The sequence below is a fragment of the Bubalus bubalis genome, chromosome 1, assembly GCF_019923935.1.
Source record: "Bubalus bubalis isolate 160015118507 breed Murrah chromosome 1, NDDB_SH_1, whole genome shotgun sequence".
In the NCBI taxonomy this organism is placed as follows: domain Eukaryota; kingdom Metazoa; phylum Chordata; class Mammalia; order Artiodactyla; family Bovidae; genus Bubalus; species Bubalus bubalis.
This window is the reverse complement of record NC_059157.1, coordinates 30,369,360-30,382,940: the sequence shown is the minus strand read 5'-3', so window position 1 is coordinate 30,382,940 and position 13,581 is coordinate 30,369,360. Positions and strand designations below refer to the sequence as shown.

Here is a 13,581-nt window from a genome sequence, read left to right as displayed (position 1 = left end):
ACCAATAGGATGTGCACTGGGGTTGTGAAGAAGTAAGGACAGGGTGGGGTGGGGCCAGGTGTTGACAGGACTGGAAACAGGAGCCAGCAGGTCTGGAGCCCCAGGGAGGAACCTGGAGCCATGTGAGGAAGCTCAGAGGTGCTGCAGAGCGCCTACGGGCCGATCATTGAGCTATGTAATATACTTCCATGTTTGGAGAATTAAAGAAAAAACAAAAACTGTTGCTTTTTTGATATAAATACAGAAAATAAAGAACTAAAAAACATTCTGGATCCTTGGGATAAACAGAGTGGTTAGGTATGGACACTTCTCTGCAGAAATATATCTTCCTTGTGGAGTAGGTTGATCTCTATATTAGTTCTATCAGTTCAGTGGAGTAGGTTGATCTCTATATTAGTTCTATCAGTTCAGTTCAGTTCAGGTGCTCAGTCGTGTCTGACTGTTTGCAACCCCATGGACTGCAGCATACCAGGCCTCCCTGTCCATCACCAACTCCTAGAGTTTACTCAAACTCATATCCATCGAGTCGGTGATGCCATCCAACCATCTCATCCTTCATTGTACCCTTTTCCTCCCACCTTCAATCTTTCACAGAATCAGGGTCTTTTCAAATGAGTCAGCTCTTCGAATCAGGTGGCCAAAGTATTGGAGTTTCAACTTCAACATCAGTCCTTCCAATGTATACTCAGGACTGATTTCCTTTAGGATAGACTGGTTGGATCTCCTTGATCCCTCCTTGAGGGTCCAAGGGACCCTCAAGAGTCTTCTCCAACACCACAGTTCAAAAGCATCAATTCTTTGGTGCTCAGCTTTCTTTATAGTCCAACTCTCACATCCATACATCACTACTGGAAAAACCATAGCTTTGACTAGATGGACCTTTGTCGGCAAAGTAATGTCTGCTTTTTAATATGTGTCTAGGTTGGTCATGGCTTTTCTTCCAAGGAGCAAGTGTCTTTTAATTTCAAGGCTGCAGTCACCATCTGCAGTGATTTGAGAGCCCCCCAAAATTAAGTCTGTCACCATTTCCACTGTTTCCCCATCTATTTCCCATGAAGTGGTGGGACCAGATGCCATGATCTTAGTTTTCTGAATGTTGAGTTTTATATCCTGGAATTATTAGCTTGATGTTTAAGTAAAGTATAAATGAGAATATTATTATTTATCTTATAGGATTATCATTAAGATAAGAGAGTAAGAATTTGGAGGTCAAAGCATCTGCAATGCCGGAGACCCCGGTTCGATCCCTGGGTGGGGAAGATCCCCTGGAGAAGGAAATGGCAACCCACTCCAGTACTCTTGCCTGGAAAATCCCATGGACAGAGAAGCCTGGCGGGCTACAGTCCATGGGGTTGCAAAGAGTCAGACACGACTGAGCAACTTTACTAGACAGATAGAGCCTGGCAGGCTACAGTTCATGGGGTCACAAAAGAATCGGACACGACTTAGTGACAAAACAAGACAGAAGAAGGGCTTAACCACTTCTCACTGAGCCTCTCCTCTTAGTTGTTGGTAGCGCCGTCCGATGAATGTGCTGTTCTGTGCTATGTCCAGGAGAGGGCAGCAGAGGAACGGGACTGGAGGCTGGAAAACAAATAACCGGAGATCAGAGCTATTTCCTTATGTTCACTGTCAATAATGTTTACAGTTGATTAAAAGTCAGTTCAAGATTGATAAGGCTAGCCATCTTAACTGCCACTGCTCAACTCATTTTCTCCTTCATGTGCATGATGCTCTTCCATAATGTATCAAAGCCATTCCAGTAAGGTTCCCTTAAGGCAAAGAGGATGATTTTCTGTTGTGGAAAAGGAAATCAGTTACTTCCTAAACTTTCCAACTTTCTTTTTTAACTTCTTACGCACCTGTGAGTTATTGGGTATGCACAAGAATAACCCACTGAGCCTGGTCATTCTCAACAGGAAGAAACTAAAGTAGTTACCTATTTCAAACAGACCAACGGTTTGACACTGCAGAAAGAATCATTCCAGGAAGGTGAGAGGCGGGGCCAGGAGGAAGGAGACCTCCCCTTGGATGCCTCCTCTTTTAGAAAAAGGGGAAATAAAAATTCAGAAAGGTAGGACTATTCTGTATCGTTTACTAAGTCAGAGGGCAGAAAGATTTTTTCCATTGGAACAAACAGCAATGACATTGGCTCCCTCGCTCCCAGGTCACGTGCTTTCCAACACCATCCTGGCTCGGATACCCAGCTACTAAACTTGTTTGTTCTGTAACTAATGTTCTACTTTTTCCAGACCTAACTGGCACTTCTCTTATCCAAGCTGAGATCACAGGGCTAAATAGCTTGGGTCACTACCTCCAGACGATGCTTTGTCACGTGTTTCAGATTCCGTTCCCAGTTCCCCGCAGGACTCAGACTGTGGTGTAGGAACCCAGGCAGGAGCATTCTAGCAAAATCCAGGATTTCACTCTCACTGAGGAAAACCAACGTCCAACCTGCAGAGGGAATAACTGTATGACTCAGACTTGTACAAGGACCAGAGGAGCTCAAACAGCTGAGAAAGAGGAAAGGAAATGGAAAGACACCCCAAAGAAAACGATTTTCTTAAGGAAAGAAGGGACATAAAATTTCTACACGAGAAATTCGTCTCCATGATTCACTCTCAAGCTCTGGTCAGAAAAGAACTTTCTGGAAAAAGTTTTCATCCTGGTAATGAGCTTGCTTACTTCCCAGAAGGAATCAAGCTCTCACTTACCCCTGGGCCTTTGCACGTGCACCGTCCCTAGAGCACTCTCTTACCCTGCCTGGCTGGCTCCTGTGCTTTATTGCAGTGAGACCATAGAAATCGCTTCCTCTAGGAAGCCTTCTCTGATTCTCCAAGTCCAGGACAAGCAGGGTCCTCTCCTCAGGGACCCTTTCTGCTTAGCTGAGAAGGGAGAAGTGGACGAGCCAGGGACCTTTAGACAAGCTCAGGTCACCTGCCTCTAACCCCAGGTGACACAGAGACCATCTTCCTGGAACCTTCTGTAGCAAGAAACAGCTCCCCCACCCCACTCTCTGGCTGTTGCCGTGTGCAGGTCACTCACCCCTTTGACTTTGTGCCTTAACAGAAAAAGATTATCTCCTTATCCCTCCACCTCACATCACTGCCAGACCACAAATATGCTCAGTAATCTGTCTCCTGGACTTGGAGAATCAGAGAAGGCTTCCTAGAGGAAGCAGCGTCTATGGTCTCACTGCAATAAAGGACAGGAGCCAGCCAGGCAGCGTAAGACAGTGCTCTAGAGAGGGTGCCCGTGCAAAGGCCCAGGGGTAAGTGAGAGCCTGATTCCTTCTGGGAGCTAGAATAAGCCCCATGTGGCTGGAGGAGAGTTGGGGAGGTGGCAAGGGATGAGGCTGGGGAGACAGGCAGGAGCCCTGCATTCCTTGCTCCTCAGAGTATAACGCACAGGCCCGCAGCACTGACTTCAGCTGGAAGCTTATTAGAAGTGAAGAATTTCAGGCCTGATTCCAGATTTATTGAATCAGAATCCGCATTTTAAGATCCCCTGGGGATCTGCTGTACGATCAGGCTTGTGAAGCCTTCCTCTAAGTACATTCAGCGGTTCCAACTTGTGAGCAATAGGAAACCTGGGCATGATTAAGCAGGGGAATCATGTGACTAAGACTTGGGATTTGGAGAAGTCATTCCTGCTGCAAGTGGAGGGAAAGGGGCTGAGTTAGTAGAGATCAATGTAGGAGATAAGGACATCAAGTAAGAGGATGGTACATGGTCAGGGCAAGAGACGCTCTTGGGCGGTGCGACTAAGGGAATGTGGGAAGGGGACGGATTTGATGGCCCACAGGGTTAGCAGCAGCAATCCTGGTGCCTGAGCCGCCTGTGGCTGCCCTGGAGTTTCTCCCAGATGGCAGAGCCTAGAGACAGCTCCGCCTGGGCAGGGCAGGGAGCTGGCAGGAACCAGTATCAGTGGGTGTGGGAAAGCAAGAGACTCAAGAACAAGAGTCCCTCTGGACCTGCGCTCGCTGCCCAAAGCAGAGTGTGAGCCAACTGGTTCCCCACGCCCTCCAGGTGGAGCAGGGACCTTGTAGCTGGCAAGGACGGTTTCTATTAGATAAATGTGACATCCACAACCATCCCCTCCCTAAAAGATCTCCACAAAAAAGAGTGGCTAGGAACTTACATGCAAAATATATTTGTGAAAAGAATGCTGCTTCCGGGCAAAGAATGAATCCCTTTGCACCTGAAGAACAGTGCTGGGGAAGCAGAATTCACCCAGCGAGACTGCCGCCATCCGAGGAAATCAGCAGCGAAGGAGTGAGAAGTCAAAATGAAAACGCTAGACTTCTTTTTATGCCAGATGTATGGATGAATAAGTCAGGCTGGCGAGTTTTCCAGTTCCTCATGCTGGGTGAAGGGGTGAGATCAAGATGAACACAGAGTTGAGCATCATTCAAGGTTACAGGGGTGAGAGGGCAGCTGGCTGCAGGGCTTGGGGGGTTGATTGCTCAGCTAAGGGAGGACACAGAGGAGCTGTCTCTGTGCTGTGAGCCACAGGAGAGTCCCCTTTAGCCACACTCACAGCCACGGCCACCACCTTCCATAGTAACTGCGGAGAGGGTGGAGACTGTGGGGGCGAGAGAGATGCTCTGGGCCTGATCATCCAACAGATCCACGGCCTCCCTTCTCACGGTGCTCCCTTCAGTCCTCTGTCCACTGCTCTGCCGAGTGGCTGGGGGCAGGCTGGCAGCTTCTCTTCCGCTGTGAAAAGCAGCCATCACTGGGAATAAGGATGAAACACGACAAGCAGAGTCCAGAGTCCCTGGCATTTACCTGATTCCTCCCGGTGGCTTGACTCAAACTGCAGTGGAGACTAGCTGGCCCTGGTTGCCTAATTAAAAACGAAACAAAACAAAACAAAACAAAACAAAAAACTCATCCAACACAGCAGTGGGGCCTTTGGGAGGCCCAGGACACTCACCAGGCATCATACCATGCCGGGGGGAGGGACAGAAGGAAGGTGGCCCAGACACGGATAGGCCTCGGAGTCAGAAAATCCAGCTCAGTCACTTACTAGAACCAGTTGGCCGATCTCTCCAAGCCTCACGTTTCTCATCCATAACAAGGACATAATACTTTAATTAAAAAAAAAAAAAGAACTATTCAGATAGGCGCTCCTTCATTTTTCTAGGTCAATCACCATAGATCTACCCATATCTACCCCACATTCTCTAGTCCCCTTCCTATTACAATAGAAGCCGCATCCTATCGAAATGCCCCATTGATGGGGGATCTCTGCAGTTGACTACGGCTCTAACCTGCCCCGTCTCAGGACAGCTGTCCCTCCTCGTTCCGGCTTTATCACTTTCTGGGTTGGTGGGTCATCGTCACCACTGTATCTCTCATTTTCAAAACCCCCACCACCAGCAACAACAAAAAAGCAAGACTCTCTACTTCCCTGCCGTTCTCCAGTTACCATCCCTTTACTCATGGGACAAAACTTCAAGACAGAGCCGGCCACCCTGTGTCCTGACTCCCTAGGACTCAGGAACTCGCTCCAGCAGGCTCCTGGCCTCCCTGCTCTGCCGGACACTCACTGCCAAGTTTGCCGCCATTGCCAAATCCAGCTCCTCCGTCCCCACCCTATTCCCTGATGCAACAGCAGGCTGTCATACCGACAGCCTCCCCCCTGACACTCTTTCTCTGGGCTTCAGGGACACCGTGTTCTTCCTCCCGGCAGGTGACTCTCCACCCCCGTGGCTGCCCCTTTTCTCAATGCCCCCAACCGTGGAGGTCCCCTGGGGCTCTGCTTGGGGCCTGCTCCACTTCCTTCCAGGTTTCCTGCTTCCTCAGGCTGCCTGATAAAGCCTGCATTTTCTGTGGCTGTTAACTTTGCAATCTGTCATCTCCCGAGCAGTCTTCTGAGTGGCAGATGATATCTATCTTTTGAGTTGTCCAGCAGGAACCTGAGATGGAAATCGGCCCCACCCGGCCTCTCAAGTCCTTTCTCCAGGGTCTTCCCACCCCAGTAAGTACAGCTCCACCATCCACCGCAGGGCTCACCCCTGAGCCCACCCTCGTCCCAATTCCCCAAGCACAGTGGTTCGGCCACCAACAGCTTTTAAATTGACTGTCTTCTGTCTCCACTGCCACCAACCTGGTTCAGGCTGCCTCACTTACAGGTGAGCCTGTCCTCACCCTCACTCGGCCTCTCCTCTGACCCCTCTGCACCTGGCTGGAGGGGTCATTCAGGGAATGTCACTCCTTGCCTCAGAAGCCTTTACTGGTTTAAAAACCCCGGATTCCTTTCTGGGCTGCGGGGCCTGGTAACTGGTCCTCGCGCTTCTCTAACTTCTCTCAGTCACACTCTTCCCCGTGCTTATGATGCTGCAGCCACGCCAGTTTCCTTTTAGTGCCTGGACTGGAGCCAGCTGGTTCCTGGCTGAGGGCCTTTGCACACGCTGCTTCTATTTGAAAACTCTTTCTCCAAAGCTTTGCAGGGTTCCTCCTCCATCTACAGGTTATCACCCCAAGTGTCACGTCCTCAAAGAGACCTTCTCTGGACACAACACTGAAGACAGGCCCTTGTGGTCCCCTCACCGAGACTCCACCTGTTGTCTTCAAAGCCCCCATCGTGATCTGAAGTTGTTCACTCACTTGTCTGCTTGCTGTCTATCTTTCTCGGCAGAGAGTTACAGGGCAAGGATCCCGTGTGCTGTACTCGCTGCCGAGTTCCCGCAGCTCAGAACTGTGCCTGGCACTTAGCCGATGCTAGACACAGAACTGTGGATCTGTAGCCTGAAGTTTTGTGGGGGCTTTGTGAGGATTGAATGAGAACGTAAGTTGAGCACAGCCTGGTGCACTGCTCATAGCAAGGCCACGACACCCAGAGCTGTCATCGCCTCCACAGCTGACGATCCTGGGACGTCCAGGGGTCCTCATGAACCTGCCACATGACTGTGACCCAGCTTTACACCTACTTTCCTCCTGAAATAGAGTAGCTGCTTCTACCTGACTTTTGATCCTTGATGGATTTGGGGTTTCCAACATCACAGACAGCAACTGTATTTCATGTATGATGAGCTATAAACCAGAATGACACTGGCAAGTGGTCACAGTCTGTGCTGTGGCAAAGAAAAACCATTAGGTAGGAATCAAAACCATCTGGACTGAAGCTCGGAGGCATAGCTACTGGCACCAAGAAACAATCCAATGACACGTCTCTGTCAGGAGGTTACTGGCCCAGGCAGACAAGAAGCAACCTCCACAGTGTGAGGTGGAAAGCTCAGTGTCCGGAGCCAGACTGCCCAGCAGATATACACGTGACCGGTAAGCACACGGAAAGACGCTCAACTTTATCATCATTCAGTTCAGTTCAGTCGCGTCTGACTCTTTGCGACCCCATGAATAACAGCACGCCAGGCCTCCTTGTCCATCACCAACTCCCGGAGTTCACCCAAACTCATGTCCATTGAGTTGGTGATGACATCCAGCCATCTCATCCTCTGTCATCCCCATCTCCTCCTGCCCCCCAATCCCTCCCAGCATCAGGGTCTTTTCAAATGAGTCAGCTCTTTGCATCAAGTGGCCAAAGTATTGGAGTTTCAGCCTCAGCATCAGTCCTTCCAATGAACACCCAGGACTGATCTCCTTTACGATGGACTGGTTGAATGTCCTTGCAGTCCAAGGGACTCTCAAGAGTCTTCTCCAACACCACAGTTCAAAAGCATCAATTCTTTGGTGCTCAGCTTTCTTCACAGTCCAACTCTCACATCCATACATGATCACTGGAAAAACCAGAGCCTTGACTAGACGGACCTTTGTTGGCAAAGTAATGTCTCTGCTTTTGAATATGCCATCTAGGTTGGTCATAACTTCCCTTTCAAGGAGTAAGCGTGTTTTAATTTCATGGCTGCAATCACCATCTGCAGTGATTTTGGAGCCCCCAAAAATAAAGTCTGCCACTGTTTCCACTGTTTCCCCATCTATTTCCCATGAAGTGATGGGACCGGATGCCATAATCTTCGTTTTCTGAATGTTGAGTTTTAAGCCAACTTTTTCACTCTCCTCTTTCACGTTCATCAAGAGGCTTTTTAGTTCCTCTTCACTTTCTGCCATAAGGGTGGTGTCATCTGCATATATGAGGTTATTGATATTTCTCCCGGGAATCTTGATTCCAGCTTGCAAATCAAAACCACAGTGGGGTATCACTTCACACCCACGAGGATGGTTATTATCAAAAGAAGAGAAAGAAACCAGCAAGTAATAGCCAAGGAGGTGGAGAAGGTGGAACCCTTGTACACTGTCCCTGAGAATCTAAAATGATGCGAAAAACAGTGTGGCAGCTCCCCAGAAAATGAATGACACAGGATGACCCGGTGATCCAGCAATTCCACTTCTGGGTGTTTATCCAAAAGAACTGAAAGCAGGGACTCAGAAAGATATTGTACAGTGACGTTCACAGTGGATAGCTAGATAGTCTCAATAGCTAGAGGGTAGGAACAAATGTCCATCAACAAACGATTGGATAAACACAATGTGATGTAATCGTACAAATATTAATTCAGCCATAAAAGTGAGAGAATCTTGACATTTGTGATGACACAGATGGACCCAGAGGGCATAATGCTAAGTGAAATAAGCCAAAGAAGGATATGCACTGTATGACTCATTCATATACGGCACCTAGAGCAGTCAAGTCCAGAGACAGCAGAATGGTGGTGGCCAGGGGCTGGGTGAGGAGTGAACGAGGGTTATTACTTAATGGGCAGAGCTGCAGTTCTGGAACATGACAAAGTACTGGAGATGGATGGTGGTGACGGCCGCACAGGTATGAATGCACTAAATGCCACTGAACCATATGCTTTTAAATGATGAAGATGGGAAATCTTAGGTGTGTTTTACCAGAATTTTTTTAAAACAAGAAAAAGACAATGTTTCTATCAACCTTATTACAGAAGCTTGGTTCAAACTTTCCAGTATTTGTTCAAATGAGTTATCTAACAAACACTCACCAGTTCCTAAGTCCTGTGCTGAGAGCTCAAGGAGACAGGAAGGTCAAGGGGCTCCCCAATGACAGGAGAGAGCAAGAGGGAGATAGGGAAGGAAGAAGGTAAAGCACTTGAAAAGTAAGATAAAAAGGCAGCTTGGATGAGGAGTCTTACCAGAGAGCTGTGCACAGGGCTTAAACTTTAGAGGAAGAAAGCAGACTTCAGCACCCCAAAACTGAGGCCAAAGCAGGGGATGAAGGCATATTTAAACACAACAGGCTACAGAAGAGACCGGGGCGGATGGGGGGTGGGGGTGGGGAGCGGTTAATTCACACTTCTGGAAAAGACAAGTCTTTTAAGATGACAGCGTAGGGTAGCGACAGGGGAAAAGAAACAGTCAGCCGCTATGAATGAGCCATCTCCCCCGACAGCGTTATGGGAAGAGGATGACTAAAGACACACCAAATGAAAACCCCCAGAACCACCCACCGCAGCGACGCCTCCTGCAACGTCGCTTTCCCCCACGAGAATTTGCGTTTTCAAGAACACCTGTGCCATTCACACCATGACTTTCTTCTCTGAAACACAGCAGGACCGCTGCTGCCGGGAACGGGTTGGAGCCCCGGGTCAGCATCTGGAAGTGGCGGGATGACGACGCCCCGAGAAGGTGCCCCGGCAGGGAGGACACACAGGGAGGAGCCTGTGGCTGAGCACGGCCCCGCTCTTCACGCGTGCTCATCCGAGGCCGCCCCGAATGCGATTGCTGCACGAAAAACGGAGGCATCACTCAACTCTCTTGAAATGCAGAAATATTTATTTTGGTTTCCTTCACTGTTTTTGGAAATTCTGTTTTGGTTTATAAAACATAGAAAGAGCCAACACTTAAAGCAAACATTCAATACCCCGATGTGACAAATTATTGACTTCTTGGGCAATTAAGGGTACACGTATGAAGTTAGGCTACCAAATAGTGTTATAACAACGACAGCTCTTTAGGGCAAACCCCGTTGTGCTTGTATAATACAGGTACTCCTCTATCCCAGAGCAACTGCTTTCAGTGTACAATTGAAAACTAAGTTCAGTCACATGTAGCAAAGACTTGCAGTAAAAGTGAAATGCAGCTAATTTCCCAAATTAACTTAAAAAAAAAAAACAAAAAAAACCCTTGAGAATCTAATCCCAGGAAATGAGTTTTCCAGATTCCTATGTCCTAGAATTTTGGCTTGTCAAATATATTTCATAGAAATCAAGTAGCATTACGATAGAAGAGCATTTATTTATCACCATCCATTTCAATAAGTACTCAAGTGTATCTACCTCCTTAATATTTTTAAAGACATGCCTTGCCTGAGAGTTTATATTCTGGGGCGGGGGTGGGGGGGAAGCCACTTGATCACAACATACTCTTTCGATATGAAAACCACATTAAAATCCATCAGAGACAGAGTGATCGGTTCCTCGAAGGTAAAGTGGACAGTTATTCAGGCGTCACAGTTGAGCATGGTTGATTCAGCTGTTTCCTTGTTGAAATGCTTGTCGTCACTGCAGAGTCTAAGGCAGATTTTTTTTTTTTTTAAATAACCCCTGGGAGGCGACAGATGGAGGAAATCAGGAAATTGGGTCTGGAGAAGAGGGTTGGAGAACATTCTGCTCTATGGGCACCAGAATCCATCCTCTCTGGTGAGCGGCCGTCCATCCAGGATTCAATACCTGCGCTGTTCTGAGCTGGGTCTGCCCTTTGCTTCACTGAGAATCTCTGCTCCGACAGGAAGGACAGGGGTTAATCAGAAGGTTCGTGAGAGTGAGTGTGACACAGGGAAGGGAGGGTAACAGGGATTAAAAAAAAAACAACCCTCTGGTTCTCTTGCGACCTCCTGCAGGTGAGACAGGTCTTGCTTGTCGGAACGGTGGTTCCCTCCAGTGCACGGGACTCTTAGAGCAGCAGAAATCTGCAGAATTTGCAGTGTGTAGCAGACATTTCAGAAAGAGCAAAGTCCTAACCCTTTGGTTAGCAGATCGGGGAGACAAAGTGTTCACCAGCCTTTGTAACTGAGGAATTGGTAAAGAACTTAGCGCGTTTGCAGTTTCCCCTCTACGATATTTTAAGGCTCATTTTGGAAATCATGGATCACTGTGGACATGGTCTGCGACGTGAGGTGGCTGTAAGGCAGTGTTCCATTCCCTCCAGGCTCCTATGATGAGAATCTGGAGGCACGAGGCACCCAAAGATGCTCCCTCCCTTCCTGCCGTTGTCAAACTCCCCTCTGCTTCCTCCCTCGCATTAGACTTTGATGGTGGAGTAAAGCTCATCAATCTGTGACCTGAAATAATTCCGAAGCTCTGGCCTTTTAGCCTTCATGGTTGGGGTCAGAAGGCCACTGTCGATAGAGAAGAGTTCAGGGTGGAGATAGATGCCTTTAACCTGTAAAGAGACCAGGAAGTCAAAGGAGGCAAGGAGGACAGATGCCTCTGAAGGGATAAAGACCCTTCTGGGCCATTCCAGCCAGCTTCACAGGCCAGGCCCAGCTGTACCATCTCAACATAGGGTAGGGAGTGGCCTGATATCAGGACAGAATCAGGACCACAGCCTGTCCTCCCAGGAAGAGGATACACCCCCCTGGTTACAGAAATCCCTCCCCAGCCAAAGCACACTACTCTCTCTTCCGCATGATGTCTTTACATCACCTCATCCTCTTCTAGAACCTGTTCACAAAAAACACTCTCAAGTCAAAAACTCATTTTTTGGGAATTCATACACTTGGATGTGAGTCTTACCTGTTCAAATGGTTTTAGGCCAGACTCCTTCCCGAGCCTCACCATGTCTTCTAGAATACCTTTTTTGACATCCTAATAAGGTAAGAAAAACAAGATCCTTATTCCCGTGGTGGGTTCAGGGGGCGCGGGGGGCAGGGGTCCCTGCACTTTGCACTTAATGCAAAGGGAGGCTCAGGAGGACGGCCACACACTTTGGAACCCACCTTGTTTCTGCACAGTTCTTCAAAGGAGCCCACAATGCCTCTCTTCTGGGCCCAGGCACCTAGCGTCTCAACGTCCGGTACCACGATCGCTATAAGAAATGCCTTTAACAGAGACAAGTGAGTTATTACACAGTTTGGTCCCAATGTTCTAAAATTGTAGTACCTTATTATCTGCTTGTGGCCCCTGGGAGAATCTGGGAGTTAGAGACCCTCTCTTGAGAGCATGTTAACAGCCCTGGCATCCACAGGGCCCAGGTTAACAACTCCTGCCTCTGAAATACAGACAGTATCGGGAATTTTGCAATACATGTTTTCAAAGAACCACTGGAAATCATAATCTAATAAAACCCTACGTTTTACTTATTTTTATATATACTTTTAAAAATAAAATAGGGTCAAATACGCAAATAATGGGATAGATATCAGATAAAGCTTTATAAAAAGACAAAAAGAAAATATATACAGGTTCACTTTAAAAAAAACTCTAGCATATACACAATGGAGTATTACTCAGGCATTAAAAAGAATACATTTGAATCAGTTCTAATGAGGTGGATGAAACTGGAGCTTATTATACAGAGTGAAGTAAGCCAGAAAGAAAAACACCAATACAGTATACTAACGCATATATATGGAATTTAGAAAGATGGTAACAATAACCCTGTATATGAGACAGCAAAAGAGACACTGATATATAGAACAGTCTTTTGGACTCTGTGGGAGAGGGAGAGGGTGGGATGATTTGGGAGAATGGCATTGAAATACGTATAATATCATATATGGAACGAGTCGCCAGTCCAGGTTCGATGCACAATACTGGATGCTTGGGGCTGGTGCACTGGGATGACCCTGAGGGATGGTATGGGGAGGGAGCAGGGAGGAGGGTTCAGGATGGGGAACACATGTATACCTGTGGCAGATTCATTTCGATATTTGGCAAAACCAATACAATTTTGTAAAGTTTAAAAATAAAATAAAATTTAAAAAAAGAAAAAGAACTATAACAACAACAACAAAAAAAGAACTGTAGCACCTCATTCTTTACAACTGAGTGACAATGAAATGAAATAAAAATCAAAGGCACAGTAAGATTCTAGGTCTAAGAAGATGCAGTGCATTCTCGAAGAAAAATAGGTGTATTTTCTTATAGGAAAATATTCTGCCACAATTATTTGAAAATTTCAAGATTTGTAGAAATATTTTAAAATTTATTTAAATGGGAGGATAATTACTTTATAATATTGTGATGCTTTTTGCAAGGAATATGAACCAGCTCTAGGCAAACATGTGTCCCCTCTGATTTGTAGAAATGTTAACCCTCAGAAAACTAGAACCCATTCTCTTCCTTTCCACCATCTGTCCAGAATTTTGGCAAATGAGGTTCCATCGCAATACATTGGTTTTCAACCTTAAGATATGCTGGCTTCCAAACCATCATTTGCTCAAGAATGATGCAGAAGGTATACCATAAATAAGTTAGATTTAATATGTCTGAAAATTCTAAGCTTTCTTATAACCCATATATCAATATTTCTCCTCATAATTAAATTAGAAGCTTATTTTTACCTATCCCCCAGTATTTTTATGCCACTTCCTTTGGTACAGCAGACTAAGAACTGCCAAGAATAAGAGGCATAAATTTCTAGTTACAAAATA

At 46.9% G+C, this 13,581-nt stretch overlaps 1 protein-coding gene and 1 long non-coding RNA gene across 5 annotated transcripts in view; both read right to left on the bottom strand.

The window, feature by feature from the left end:
* Positions 1 to 983: 983 nt before the first annotated feature.
* LOC123332378 lies at positions 984 to 7,433 on the bottom strand. Of its 2 annotated transcripts, none has more exons than XR_006640725.1 (4): positions 5,032 to 7,433; positions 2,759 to 4,848; positions 2,315 to 2,454; positions 984 to 1,584 (listed from the first exon to the last, which is right to left on the bottom strand). It is a non-coding gene; the product is annotated as an uncharacterized LOC123332378 (long non-coding RNA). The 2 variants fall into 2 exon arrangements; XR_006640726.1 differs by having other exon boundaries at positions 4,141 to 4,848.
* Positions 7,434 to 9,743: 2,310 nt separating this feature from the next.
* Positions 9,744 to 13,581, bottom strand: part of ACSL1 (acyl-CoA synthetase long chain family member 1) — a 65,385-nt gene continuing 61,547 nt past the window's right edge. For all 3 annotated transcript variants that reach the window (XM_006075113.3, XM_006075115.3, XM_025280140.2), the window contains 3 exons: positions 11,926 to 12,027; positions 11,723 to 11,794; positions 9,744 to 11,369 (listed from right to left, as the gene is read on the bottom strand). In XM_006075113.3, the coding sequence (XP_006075175.1) occupies positions 11,229 to 11,369; positions 11,723 to 11,794; positions 11,926 to 12,027 (315 nt within the window). In that variant the 3' untranslated portion in view covers positions 9,744 to 11,228. The remainder of the gene's footprint in view (positions 11,370 to 11,722; positions 11,795 to 11,925; positions 12,028 to 13,581) is intronic.